Source organism: Lutra lutra, chromosome 16, assembly GCF_902655055.1.
Source record: "Lutra lutra chromosome 16, mLutLut1.2, whole genome shotgun sequence".
Lineage (NCBI taxonomy): Eukaryota > Metazoa > Chordata > Mammalia > Carnivora > Mustelidae > Lutra > Lutra lutra.
The window spans coordinates 3,025,237-3,038,575 of NC_062293.1; the positions used below are offsets into that span (position 1 = coordinate 3,025,237).

The 13,339-nt window shown below is 64.6% G+C and overlaps 1 protein-coding gene across 5 annotated transcripts in view; it reads left to right on the forward strand.

The window, feature by feature from the left end:
- The window catches only part of RBFOX3 (RNA binding fox-1 homolog 3), a 79,050-nt gene that overhangs the window by 60,665 nt on the left and 5,046 nt on the right, over window positions 1-13,339 (forward strand). For 2 of the 5 annotated variants that reach the window (XM_047707849.1, XM_047707852.1), the window contains exons 3-10: window positions 3,060-3,197; window positions 5,012-5,065; window positions 5,922-6,014; window positions 7,442-7,502; window positions 10,686-10,739; window positions 10,955-11,087; window positions 11,549-11,726; window positions 12,445-12,506. In XM_047707849.1, the coding sequence (XP_047563805.1) occupies window positions 3,060-3,197; window positions 5,012-5,065; window positions 5,922-6,014; window positions 7,442-7,502; window positions 10,686-10,739; window positions 10,955-11,087; window positions 11,549-11,726; window positions 12,445-12,506 (773 nt within the window). The remainder of the gene's footprint in view (window positions 1-3,059; window positions 3,198-5,011; window positions 5,066-5,921; window positions 6,015-7,441; window positions 7,503-10,685; window positions 10,740-10,954; window positions 11,088-11,548; window positions 11,727-12,444; window positions 12,507-13,339) is intronic. The other 3 variants (XM_047707850.1, XM_047707854.1, XM_047707853.1) reach the window with 3 other exon arrangements.

The window sequence follows — 13,339 nt, forward strand, 5'->3', positions numbered from 1 at the left end:
TGACAGGGACAAGGAGAAGGACACAGAAGCAAAGCTCCTGGGGGAGGGGAGGGGTGACTGAGGCCAGTGGGGGTGGGGGTGGGTGACTGAGGCCAGTGGGGGTGGGGGTGGGTCACTATTGTTCTCTTTTTCCCTGCCTTGAGCACTGGGGGCAGAGGTTGCTTTAAAAGAGAGAGAGGAAGGACAAGGGTAGTCCCAGGGAAAGGCCGCGTGGGGGTGGGGGGATGGACCCCTGCCCCTCTCTCCCGGCCAGGCTGCTAACACCGGGGTTCCTCCAAACATCGTGTGATTTAACACCAAACCTGTTCGTCTGCATTGGGGGCGCGAGGGAGCTCCTTCCTTGCTTGTGCTCTGGCCCCACTCATGTTTCATCCCACAGGACCCCCCAATACCCCATTCCCCACCCCTCTTGCCCTCAGGTGGTTCCCCTCCAAGTAAGTCTTCAACGGAGGGTCTGGAGCTGAGGGAGGTGGGTCTGGGCATGGAGACTCACAGTGGGCCCAGGGCAGAAGGGAGGCCCGGGGGGCCCCAGATGTCTGGGCATCGCCTCCCCCCCCCCCCCCCCCCCCCCCCCCGCACCTGCCAAGGGCTCCCCTGCTGCTCTGGATGCCGCTGGCCGTGCTGACTTCTGCCCTCTGCTGGCTGCGGCCAGCATTACATGCCCCTCTCTGGCCGAATTCCCAAAATCAGGGTGCCTCCTTTAGTCACCTGTACCCAGGAGCCACAGAGGGCCCGGCTGTGTGAAATGCACCGGGCGGGGGGCCTGGTGACAGAGGGTGCTGCCCACCCTGACCACGACACAGGAAGAGCCACACATGGTGGGTTCTGCTTGGACTCGGGCGTGGACCAGCCTCTGGGAGGAGGTCTCACACCAGTCTGCTCTCTGCAGGGACGAACGGGGCCAAGGGAGGAGGACAACGGGGAAGCAGAGGGGGCGGTCGGGAATCCGCAGGTCCCTGGCTTGGCAAGAGTAGCTCTTGGGGGGTCCCTGAGGCACCCCAAGGCCGCTGACTGCGGTTCCTCCGTGGAAGGTCTGATAGCCTCCTAGGGCTGGTTGGTGACCCCCGGGCCCGGGCGCTGCCTCCCCTCCAGCCCCGCCGTGGATGCACATCACTCGGCAGCCCGGGAGGAGGGCACCGAGCACACACACGCGTCAGGACCTGGCCCGCCCCTCAGAGGGCGGCCACCCCGCTGGGACAGGTCACGCACACCCCAGGTGAACAAGAGGACGGTGGCTTCCAGCCGCGCTGGGGATCACGCGCCGTGTGCTGCTTTCAACGTAGGAGCGCAGAGCTGAGTGTGAGGGACCTGTGAGCAGGTGCTCGGCCTCTCCCAGCAGCCCGGGAACTGATGGCGTCTGCGCCTCTCACCTCTGGCCCCTGCTGCCCCAGAGCCTGACTGGAGGCCTCCTGGCTGGGCACCGGAGTAGGAGGTGGCCCCCTCCTTCCAGAAAGGATGAACAGGTCGACCAATGAGGGCAGCCCCTCGGGAGTGCACAGACAGACCTCCTACCACTGGCAGGCCCTTGGGCTCCGTTTTCTCGGCTTGGAGGAGGCCTTGGGCCCAGTGGCCTGGCCCTGCTCCCCTCTCCTGACTCTGGGAGGCCTGTTGTATCCGTCAGCGCTCCTTTGCTGGACCACAAGGAAACCCACCAAAAAGTGACTTATGCGAAGCAGCAGTGCTCGGAGATGTGTGGGAAGCGGTGTCTGAGCGTCTCTCGGCTGCCTGTCAGCTGCCGGTGCTTCTCCGGCCCCGCGGGAGGCCATGGCCACCAGCACTTCCCCTCGTACCAACTCCAGCGTGGGTCTCGGGGACGCTCCAGCCCCTGCTCTCTCCAGGCATGTCAGAGATGCTCAAGGTAGCCGTGCTGGAGCCAGGACGCCCCTTGTGTCCCAGCCAAGGTCCTGCCGTCCCAGAAGCAGACAAGGCTCCAAGGGCAAGCAGAGGGCCAGGAACGAGAGCCCAAGAAAACCCTGACAGAGAAGTGGGGACTGGGGCAGGCGAGCAAGGAGGAGGGAAAGGCATGTTCTCAGGCTGCTAGCCCCCCAGGGACACGGGGACAGAGTGGAGGAGCCCCAGGTAAGGGTGCTGGGCCACCTGTGCACCTGCCTTGCCCGTCCCTGGCTGAGGGCCGCTCGCCGACCCTTGTGCCCTGATGTGCCATGAGCCAGAATGAGCCTCGGGGCTGGCAGTGGGCAGTGCTGCTGTGTCCCCGGGAAGGTCTAGCACCAGGTCACGGTGAGCTGAGCGGGCCATCTCAGGGTGCCATTGACAGAGCACCCGCTGCATGCCTGTGCTGTGGCGGCTCAGCAGGGACTGAACCAGGCTGACGGCCAGCTGGGCAGTGAGCGGGTGGCCCGTCCCTACAGAAGGCCACCGAGGAGGCCATCCGGCCTCGTCGTCCTCGTCGAGGTCCTAGCGACGCTCGTCGCTACAGGGTGAGAGGTCCTTGCCCTGTGGCAGCTTTGTTACCTGAGCTCCCAGTCTTTCCGACCCTAACGCTCGGGTCCCCGATGGGGAAGGGCACCAATGGGCTGAACTTGGGCTGCCCCGTGCCCTGGAAGAGCAGCCACGCCGGCGGGTGCCGAGCAGCAGTGGGGAGGGGTGAGAGGCAGCCCAGGGTGGCCGCAGACAGACACACAGACGTGCGTGCCTGGGCCCTGAAGCCTCTGCACCTTCTCATCAGGTCTTGGAAACCGGGAGGGTCCCCATGCTCCCTGCATGCGGGCTGTGTCTGGCAAAGGGCAAACCCTGACTTTGACGGTAGAGCTGAGGGACCGTTCAGGTCACAGCCCTGCAGACAGGGCAGAGCCGGGAGAGGGGAGTGGAGACATCCCCAGCCCCGGAGGCCTTGCCCCGTGTTGGCGGCCGGCGCAGCCCACGCAGAGGCCTGGCGGTGGGAGCTCTGAGGCTGAGAGGCGGTGTGCAGGGAAAGCCGTCCGCCCCCGTGCCAGGATGGGGACACCCAGGGGGCTGGGGGATCCGGCCTCTAGACCCTCCGCTCCCTGCGGGGTGGGTGCTGAGAGGGTCAGCTCACAGCCCGGGTCCTCTGCCCACAGCAGACAGACGAGGCGGCCCAGACGGACAGCCAGCCACTCCACTCCTCCGACCCCACAGAGAAGCAGCAGCCCAAGCGGCTGCACGTCTCCAACATCCCCTTCCGGTTCAGGGACCCCGACCTGCGGCAAATGTTCGGGGTGAGTGTGTGCGGCCCCTTCATCCCCATGGCCCCGGGACCCCGCTGCCTCCCGGGGCCAGCCCTGTCCTGACCCGAGCCGGTGGGATGGACGGGAGGAGGGGGTCCTAAGCTCAGGGAGCAGCAGCGGCCAGAACACACCCCCCACGCGCTCTGCCTGTGCTCCGGGCCTCGTAGGGATCCCTCGGGGCTGAGGCCAGTGCCGGGTCGGTGATGACTCTGCAGTCCCAGGGGCTTGCCCAGGGCTCCAGGGATCCCTGTGCCTTCGGAAGGCACCTGGATGGGCAGCTCAGCCTCCTGGCCTCAGCCCAGCCCCTGCCTCTCCTGCGTGCTGAGGGCCGAGCACTGTGTCGCTCCGGGCCGTGCCCGCGGGGCTCTGGGCAGGTGCTCCGACCGCGGGAAGCCAGCGTGGCTGTGCGGAGCCGCAGGGCCATGTGTCTGAGAACCACACGGCCGTGGAAGTCTCGTGCGCCTGGCCTGCCCACGTTGTGTCCCTCACCCCAAACCCTCTTCCCCGTGGCTGGCACAGTGCCTGCCCTCACCCCTGCCACACGCTAGGCGGGCTCTGGTCCCTGAGCCCCAGCCCTGCCTTCACGCCACCCACCTCCCAGATGGGATTCATCAAAGGGGAGCTGCCCTGAGGGTGGCCCCGGGATGGGCCCAGCACCCACACCTTGCCCCAAATAGCCACCGCCCTTCTTGGAGGCCGGGCCCCACGGCACATGGGGCTTCAAGACAGTGAGGGGCCGATGAAATTGGGAATCATCAGGATTTGGCTCGTCTTGGCCTGGACCAGGCTGCTGCCAGCCTTACGGAGCTCACCTGGACTGGGACCCTCAGTCTGCATCCCATCACCTGTCCCCATATAATGGGCACCGAATGGCGTCTGCTCACCCGACCCCACACCAGAGCTCACCCCATTCCTGTACCAGGCCGTCTACTCACTTGTCCCCACACCCGGGGCGTCTGCTCACCCTGTCCCCACACCGGGGCTCACCCTGTCCCCACACCGGGGCGACCACTCAGCCCGTCCCCACACCGAGACAGGCGCCATCCTCCCTGTTCCGGCCTTCATCAGAGTTGGGATTCATTGCTGTGTTGCTCTGGGTCATGTCACTGTTCCTTTAGACACCCGGCTCCCAGCGTTGTGGAATGTTGGGGACACCCATCAGTTACACACACTGGAGGCCGCAGGACAGGGCCCTGGGGACCCGGTTTTGGGGATTTAGTTTCACGTGACTGTGAGGGAGCCGGAGCTTCTCCTGGGGGTCCTGGGCCAGCGATGGGGCAAGAAGGGGCCCACCACAGCATCTGCGCCTGCCTGGCTGGCACGTCCTAGTTCAGTAGAGAGGTTTGGGGTCGGTGTGGTTCTGTACCCCACACAGCCCAGCCCCAAATAGCACAAGCTCTAGCAGTATGGGGTCTCCACAGCACTTTGTCTCTCCCAGGGGTACCTGCTCCCCTCCCAGCACCCAGCCGTTTGGGAAGGACCTGTCCTTAGCCCTTTACCCTTTAGTGTGAATTAGAGGTGTCCATCAGGAATGGGGCAGAGTCCTGGCCAGGAGAGGGGAGGTACTTGGGGAAGGCTGCCCCCTCCCCGCCTGTGCTCAGCCCCCACCTGGCCCTTAGGCAGGGGAACTTCTCTCCAGGATCTTCACCAGGAGCCAGGCCCCTTCCCTGCAGGGGGCTGGCGGAGCAGGGCAGGGGCCAGACCCGGGCAGCAGGTGAGGGTCTCCCGGGAAGCAGGCGCACGGCGGGGGCGGCGCTCTTAACCCACCCTCCCCTGTCTCCCCATCCCCCTCTCTGTCTCTGCAGCAATTCGGAAAAATTTTAGACGTGGAGATCATTTTTAACGAGCGGGGCTCCAAGGTGGGTGCCGCCCAGAGGCCGCCACCATTACCGCGCCGGCTGTAGGTCCCGCCAGGCTAACGTGTGAAATGTGCGTTTCCTTCCTGGAGAGCTTCGCGCCCGAGGACCCCTGAGCTACACGGGTGCTTGTACTCCCCGCTCCTCCGCCCCTCCCCGCCCCGCCCCCGCTGTCTGTGTTGTCGCCGCAGAGGCGACATCTCTTTCTCTCCCAGCTGCCAGGACCTCTCTGTTTGCGCCCGGAGCCCTGGGCCCCTTGGTCCGGGGCCTCACCTGCCCAGCCGCTCCTCCTGGGGGGGCCGCTGGCCTGCCCAGAGCTGGAGGCTTGGGGGTGCGGCTGCAGGGTGGGCAGCGGGAGGGGGCCTGGCACGGACAAATCCTGCTCCTTGCACAGGCAAGGGAAGACCCCCCATGCAGGCTCCTGGGGGGAAGGGGGGTGGGGCTGCCCCCGGAGGTCCTGACCACCCCGCCCCCTGCCCCACCTTGCCCCCCAGGGGGCCTCAGGGTGAACGTCCTGGTCTCTGGCCCAGGTTAGCATCTCTCTTGGAGCTTTGGCCTGTCCTCCGGGAGGTGCCAGGCCATCAGCGCAGGCCAGGCTCGGGTCAGGCCCACAGCTGCCCCCGCCTGGGGCCCTACCCTTCCTGGGCATCCTGCCGGTAGCACCAGGGCAGGTCTCTGGGCTGCCGACCTCTCCTTCAACTCACCTGACTCAGTCCCTCTCTCTCTCTCTCTCTCTCTCTCTCTCCCTCTCCCTCCCCGCCTTCTTTCCACCCCCCACTGCCCTGCCCCCCACCCCACTCCTCCTATGTCTTCCTTCCTCTCATCCTTTCTCTCCGTGCCTGTCCTTCTCCGCTCACAGGGTTTTGGGTTTGTAACTTTTGAAACTAGCTCAGACGCTGACCGAGCCCGGGAGAAGCTGAATGGGACGATCGTAGAGGGACGGAAAATTGAGGTGCTCAGATAAGTGCGCTGCGCAGGGCGTGCCCTTGAGAACCGCCGCTGTCGCCCAGGTGCCCCTCCCCCGCCCCGCAGCCGCCCTGCGGAGAGACAGACCAGGGTCCCCGGAGCAGGGAGGCAGGGCCCGGCCCCTGTCCTGGCACCCCTCATGGGCCCACCGAAGGGCTCCCATCTCTGCTTTCTGGAGGAGGCCCCCCAACTATGGGCACCAGCCAGACCCCGGGAGAAGCCCCGGAAATCATGTTTGAGGCTTGGCCGCTCCAAGGACTGAGCCCGCTCTGTCTGTCCCCCGGTTGGGGGGTGCTGTTAATGCCCCGACCCTTCCCAGCAGGGAGCCACAGGGTCCCCCACCCCCAACCTCACCTTCCCCAACTGCCAGGAAGGGACTGAGCCCGGAGAAGCAGCAGAAAGAGGAGGCCAGGGACCCCCGCTCAACCCCCCTTGCCCCTTTTCTGGTGGGCTGCCTGTGCCCCCCCCCCAGTGCTATGGCTCTGGGTGTCTGGCAGCTGGGCTCCTAGGCAGGCAGGGCAGCAGGAGGTGGTCAGAGAGGAGAGGGTCCACAGCAAGTGCAGAGTCCACGGGAAGAGAAGTGGAAAGGCCTGAGGGGAGGGTTTCTGGAAGCAGAGGGGGTACTACAGGCACTGACCTCAGCCAGTGGCCATGGCCGGCGGGCACCTGGGGACGCAGCCTGAGGTCCAGGGCCTCACACTGGACGTGGGGGACACAGAATGGCCCAGACTCCTTTCTCGGTTTCCACCACCTGCCCCGTTTTCTACTTTCTCCCACAGAGGGCTTCCCCCTCGCCTTTCTACACCCCAGTCTGCGTCTCTAGGGGGAGGGTCTTAGCCTGGGGATAGGACACACCCCCTTGGCACCCACCCCCTCCTCTCCCATTGGCCTTGCTCCTGAGGGGTCCCATCAGCGCTCTCTGCTGGCCTCAGGAATGTCGCGCTACCCCCACAAGAGGGGTGCCCAGGACTTGGAAGGCCTCAGCAGCCAACAAGGGCACAGAATGTCTTGGGGCCGGTGGGTCAGGCTGAGAGCACTTTGTGGAGAGTCCACCAGGCAGCTTCTCCAGTGGCCTTGGGTAGTCAGAGAGAGACTGGGCCTGGTTTGTGGGAGCAGGACGTGAAGGACAAGAACCAGTGGCCAGACACGGTGCCTGAGCTGAGGGCTAGGAACAGTGGTGGCCAAGGCTCCCCGGAGTGGGGACAGCACAGTGGAGAGGGGAGGTCCGGGAGGAGGGCAGGCCAGGGCTGGGGGCCAGGCGGACAGCAGCGACTGTCCTGGGCCTTCCTCCCAGCTCCCAGCTCCCTCCGTGAGGCTGTGTGGAAGCAGTGCAGGACAGGACCAGGGTGGCCAGAGGCCTACGGGAAGGCTAACTCTCCCCTCATCCTCACCTTCTCCCTTCTCTCTGGGCAGGTCAACAATGCCACAGCCCGCGTCATGACCAACAAGAAGACTGCGAACCCCTACACTAACGGTAAGGGGCCCGGGACCTCGGGGAGGCCGCAGGGGCCGTGGGTCCAGACACAGGCCCTGCAGGGGCCTCGGCCACTAGAGGCCCCCCTCCCTCGGATGCTGAGTGTCCCCTTGTGTCCCAGCTCTGCCGCATCAGCAGGGGGTGGATTGGAGGAGGGCTGGGGCCGCCCACCCCACTCACAGAGTTGGCAGGACGCCTGGGCCTTCCCAAGCCCGCAGCGCACCCATGTGGACAGGCTTCGGGCACCCCACGGTGGTGTGGTGGCCGCTTCCTGGATCGTTACTTAGTGTCTAAGCAGTGAGGGGTGCCTGGGCTGGAGGTCCTGGATACTCAGTGAAAGTGAAGATTAGGGCAGTTCCCCACCCCTGCCCTGCAGACCCTGGAAGGTTGAGGCCACATGTTCGGTGATGCACTTCAGCTGAGTGGTGTGCCTTGCATGCCCAGGGCCTGAGCCAAGGCACCCCATCCTCCTCAAAGACAGAAACGCGGAGGCTGAGTGGAGGGGTGGCCCTCGGTCCCTGCGCGCCTCAGCTCCGACCAGCAATGCAGACGGGCTTACAGGTTGGAGCGCAGCCGGCAATGCTCGCCTGTTTGAGTTTGTCCCCATGCGGGGGACCGGTGGCCCTGCTCAGTCAGGATGAGCCTCCCTGCAGGCCTACGCCTCGGCTTCTCAGCCCCCAGCCCTCCTGTCCCTGTGTGACTCAGGTGACAGGCCAGCAACGGCAGGACACTAGCGGGGGGATCCGCCACATGACCCACCAGCAGGGCCTCCCCAGGGACCCTCCTGGAACACAACAGGGTCCACATTTAGACTAGATTATTTTGGCTCCCATCCTGCTTTCCCGAGGACTATGAAAGCTCACATTTTCCTAAAACTCTGGCGGTGCCTGGCTTAGCCAGTGTCCCGAGCTCCTGTTGTGTGCTGGCTCAGGAAGGCAGAGCGGTAGGCAGACGTGTTTAGAGGGTCAGGACGATCACTGGGAGCCAGACGCCTGCTTCGTCCAAGAGCCATCCTCCACCCCCCTGGCTCTCTGGGAGAGCCTGAGGATGTCAGGAAGCACAGAATTCCGAACGGAGTCCGGCCCTGAGCGACCGCGTTCCTGGCGCGGGATGGGCACGGAAGCAGCGCCGCTCGCACAGCAAGAATGGCCAAGTGCTCCCGGTGACAGTCTCACGGAAGCGTCCTCACCGGCCTGAGCAAGAAGGACGAAGGCTGCAGTGGGCCGGCCCGGGTTCTCTGTGGCGGACAGTGGAGCACAACGTGTGGACTCTGGTGACCCCATGCGGGGGAGCGGCGGCCCTGCTCAAACACTCCAGAACACTCAGAAGTTCGTCAGTTGGGGGGAGGGGAGCAGAAGTGTCTGCCTCGAGCTCACCAGGTTTGACCAGATGTTAAGACGGTTTACAGAAGAAACAAAGGAGCCGCCCAGGAAGGCCTCTGGCCGCCTCTTCATCTGGAGTCCCTCACAGTGAAATGGAACTGGCAGCAGTGACAGAGGCACCAGGGAGCAGTGACAGAGGCCCCGGATTCGAGAATCAGCGGGTGCACATGCCGGGACCATCTCAAGAGAAGTTCCACCTTCAAGAATGGACCCAGAACAACCCCTGGGTTGCAGCCCGGAGGAGGTGGGCTCGGGCCATTGCTCCGGGACTCTGCTCCGTCATGGGTTTTTACCAAGAAGACTCAGTTCGTGGGACTGGAGATGAAACCTTTTTTCCCTCCTGATCGGGGATTTAGAGAAGGCTCCAGATCCTCAGCAGTAACGTTCAGACACAGACATGCACGCTGGTCAGATGATGGTGACCACGGAGGGAAGGTGGCCTACAGTGTCATGGAAAGTGGAGAACGGGCCCCCAGGAGGAACATGGTCGCAGACACTCTGTCCTAAATGCCTTCCAGCCAGACGCCCAACAGGGATGTTAGAATCTGGGTATGAGGCTCACAGGTAGAGTCTGACACCAATGGCCTGGTCTCTCTCTTTGCCACACTCTCCAGAGGTATCTCACTAGCTGGCCAGTGGGCTCAGTCCCTTTTGTCCGTCCTCACAAAGTCAAGAGGGAAATGGAGCTGAGCCTTCAGGGCCTCCTGCAAACGTAAGACCAGATACACTGGTAGGGCCAGGGGGCTGGGCTCGGTCAAGTATACATCCCCAGCCCGTGCTGTCTGAGCTAGCGCTTGGGGCCAGAGCACCCTCAAAGCCAGCCGGCGTCCACCCCTGGGGGCCTCAGATGGAAGCAGGCTGCACTTCTGCACCTGGTCCCTGGTGGGAGAGGAAGACTGGCCCAGAAGCCCAGGGCCCCAAGCCAGTGGCCTGAGCCCACCCACCTGCAGACGGGAGAAGTGGCAGGCGAAGACGACAGCTGAGGGCTGGGAAGTGGCCAGGAGTGTGGGTATGGTTTGGGTCTGGCTCTGCCACTTGCCAGCTCTGGGCTGTGAGGCTGCTGCACCTCCCTGAGCTTCCACTTGCTCATCCGTAAAATGGGAGGGCGTGACCCCCACCTCCTTGGCTGGGTTTAGACCAGCGTGGTCCAGGGTGAGGTGCTCAGGAAATGTGTTGTCTTTATCATTACCTCGAATCCTAAGGCCCTTTCCTCCCAGGAAGCCTTTCCACTGCTGCTCTGGGGACGGCCAGGGCAGGACAGCAGTGGGGAAGGAGCTCCACCCCAGGACAGAAGCTGTGGGGCAGGAGGTGGGAGGAGGCTGTGGCAGAAGCCCCGCCCCTCGCGGCTGCGAGGACCCTGCCCCGAGAGCAGCCAGGCCTCCTGAGGGACAGCAGCGCTGGGCTCTATCTTGTGCTGAAGCAGGGGCGCCGCCAGAGCCCTCATCCCGGCTGTGGGCCTGCAGATGTCCCTTCCGAATGCCGGCAGAGACTGCAGACTCCGAGCTGCAGGGCTGGGGCCCCGGGCAGGCTTGGCCGGGGGCGGGGCGGGGGTGTGTGGAATCACAAAGACAGATGGGTCAGGAGTGACTTGGTCCCTGGCATTTAGGGAGCAGAAGGTCAGACCCGGTCAGGCTGCAGCATCCCGAGAGGGGCCGGGTGCCCGCTGCTCGCCCTGCCTGCAGAAGGAGGGGTCCAGCCAGCCGTCTGCAGAGGCCCCGCCCTACGTGGGAGGCCCCGGGATGGTGTGAGATGGGGAGAGAATGGGGAGACGGTGACTGGGGCTGTTTTGCTTCTCTTCCAGGCTGGAAGCTGAACCCCGTGGTAGGCGCCGTCTACGGGCCTGAATTCTATGCAGGTACAGGCTGGAGCCGTCGTTCCGGGCCTGTGGGGGGAGCGGCCAGAGGGCGTGGCCAGGCGGGAGGCGTGGCCCGCGCGTAGACTGGGGCGTGGTCGTGCAGGTGTGGTTGGGCGGGGCCAGGTGTGGCTGCGCCCGGCCCGACCCTTTGGCCTGCCCGCACGGTCTCTGGGCCTTTCCTCTCACCGCCTCTTCTCTGGCCCCCTTTCCTGCAGTGACGGGGTTTCCCTACCCCACCACGGGCACAGCCGTTGCCTACAGGGGCGCGCACCTACGGGGTCGGGGCCGGGCCGTGTATAATACGTTTCGGGCTGCGCCGCCCCCGCCCCCCATCCCAACTTACGGAGCGTGAGTACCTGGGGAGGCACGGGGAGGGAGGCATAGAGAACTGGCCCAGGGGGTGCGGGGAGGGAGGCCTTGGGCAGCCAGAGGGGCGAGGCAGCCTTTCCAGAACTGCAGGGCGCTATGGGAACCCCCAGACCTTCACACTACAGTCACCCCCATATCGTACCCCAACCCCATCCTGCCATGGGAACCAAGGGTCACTGGCATTTGGGGGACATTTAGAGCCCCAGCACCTTGCTGGATGATTGGATGGGATCGTGGTTGGCCCTTGAGCTCAACGAGGGCCTGCTCTAAGCCCTCTCTGGTCCATTCCCCTGGGCCCAGTGCCTTCTGCCTGGATGGGGGGAGCAGCTGCCTGGGCTAGGGTGGGGGGAGGGTAAGCAACATGGGCCGAGGGGCCCATGGCTTTGTGGGAGAACGGAGCTGACCAGCAAGGGTGTTACTCTATTGTTATACCAAAACAGGGCACTGGAGCAAACGCTTGTTAAAATGCCAGTCCCATGGGCAGGGCTGGCAACCTGCCCCCTCCCTCCGCAGACACCGGAGCCGGCCTACCCCACCTCTCCAGCGTTCCCACCACTCTCTTGTCCGTTTGCTTCCAGGGTCGTGTATCAGGATGGCTTTTACGGTGCTGAGATTTATGTGAGTGTGGCCCCGGGGGGATGGGGGCTGTGTGGGGGGACAGCGGTCCAGGCCTTCAGCTGATTTCCAGGGTCTTCCCCTCCCCCACCCATCCCTCCCTATCCTTGGAACCCGGGAGGGTGAGAGTGCCCAGGACACGAGGTCCCTGGGGACCTCGGCATAGCTGAGCCTGGGCTATGCCCACATCTTCTCCAGTCCACAGGACACTGGGTGATGGAGACAGGGGTGGCTCTCCTGTTTCCCTAACCACACTGGGGTCACTGAGTGAGCCCCCTTGGGCACCCATGTCATCCTGAGCAGTTGCCCATAATTCAACAGTCCCTTTGTGCCAGGGTCAAGACATGATCTGAGTCTGCCCTTGACCCTTCCCAGTATCCAGGATGGCACCCAGAGTCCCCCATGGGTTCTCGGTGTCCCCGGCATCAAATTCAGGGGCTCACTGGGCTGGTGGCAGGTCTGTGGGCACTGGTCATGAGTCAAAGCCACAAACACAGCCAGACATATCATTGGGGCCCACCGGTGTGTGTTGAACCTGTGCCCGCTCCCTTCCCTCGAACCCGGCCACTGTCTGCAGGCTTGAGACCTCTGGTAGACCAGAAGCTAGGTGCGCGCAGCAGGCCTGCACCAGCCGGGGCTCTCAGGGCCACGGCAAAGGTTGGAAGACCGTGTCCGCACCACTAAGTCCCTGTGCTGTCTCTCCCTCCCCGTTCCCCTGCAGGGGGGCTACGCAGCCTACAGATACGCTCAGCCTGCGGCAGCCACAGCAGCCTACAGTGACAGGTACGGCTGGGACAGCGATCGGGGTGAAGAGGGACAGTAGGACCATGGGGCCCTGGACGGGTGGGCTCAGACTTCCCCACGGCCCAGGCCTGGGGGTCTGGTGGCACAGGGTCTGGACCTGGACTGAGGGGAGCATGTCTGAGTCCCCTGAGACTTCAGTCTCAGTCACTTCCTACTGGCATGGCTGGGGGAGGCCGTGAACCCCACCCCCCAGTTCAGTTCTCCTCTGACTCCCAGCCCTGGAGGCCTGACCCCCTCCCCAAGTGATGGAGGCACCCCCCCACCTCCTGTAAGCAGGGGAGTTAGGAAGCCCCACTTCTGCCCCCAGATGCTCCTCTGACCCCGCTCAGGGCTTCCAGGTCGGAGGCCCCTTCATGCTGAGGAGAGGCTGTGCGCATGCCCTCCTTGCGGGGGGGGGGGTACAGTGTAGTGACACCAGGGGGACAGTGTGGCCATTTGAGACCCACCAGCCTCCTGGCCAGCTTCGAGCACACGAAGAGGCCGGGGGGGGGGGGTAGCTCTGGGTCAGGAGGGCAGGACGCAGGGGCTGTCCCAGGGGTGGCCTGGCCTGGCACATGGGCACAGAATCCTCCCACCAGGCACGTGCTGGGCTCTGGCCTGACGGCCACCTGTCCCTGCCGCCCAGGGGCACCCGTGGACCCACACCATCTCACATGGGGGTTTATGGGGTGCACAGCGGGCCCAGCCTGCTCCACAAGAAGCTGGCATTTCACACACGCACTGAACAGAGAGGAAGGTCATCAAGGGGCCACAGGACACTTCGTGGTGACCTCCCTGCCTGCCCCCGTGTCCTCTGGTCCTGCCCTGAGCCT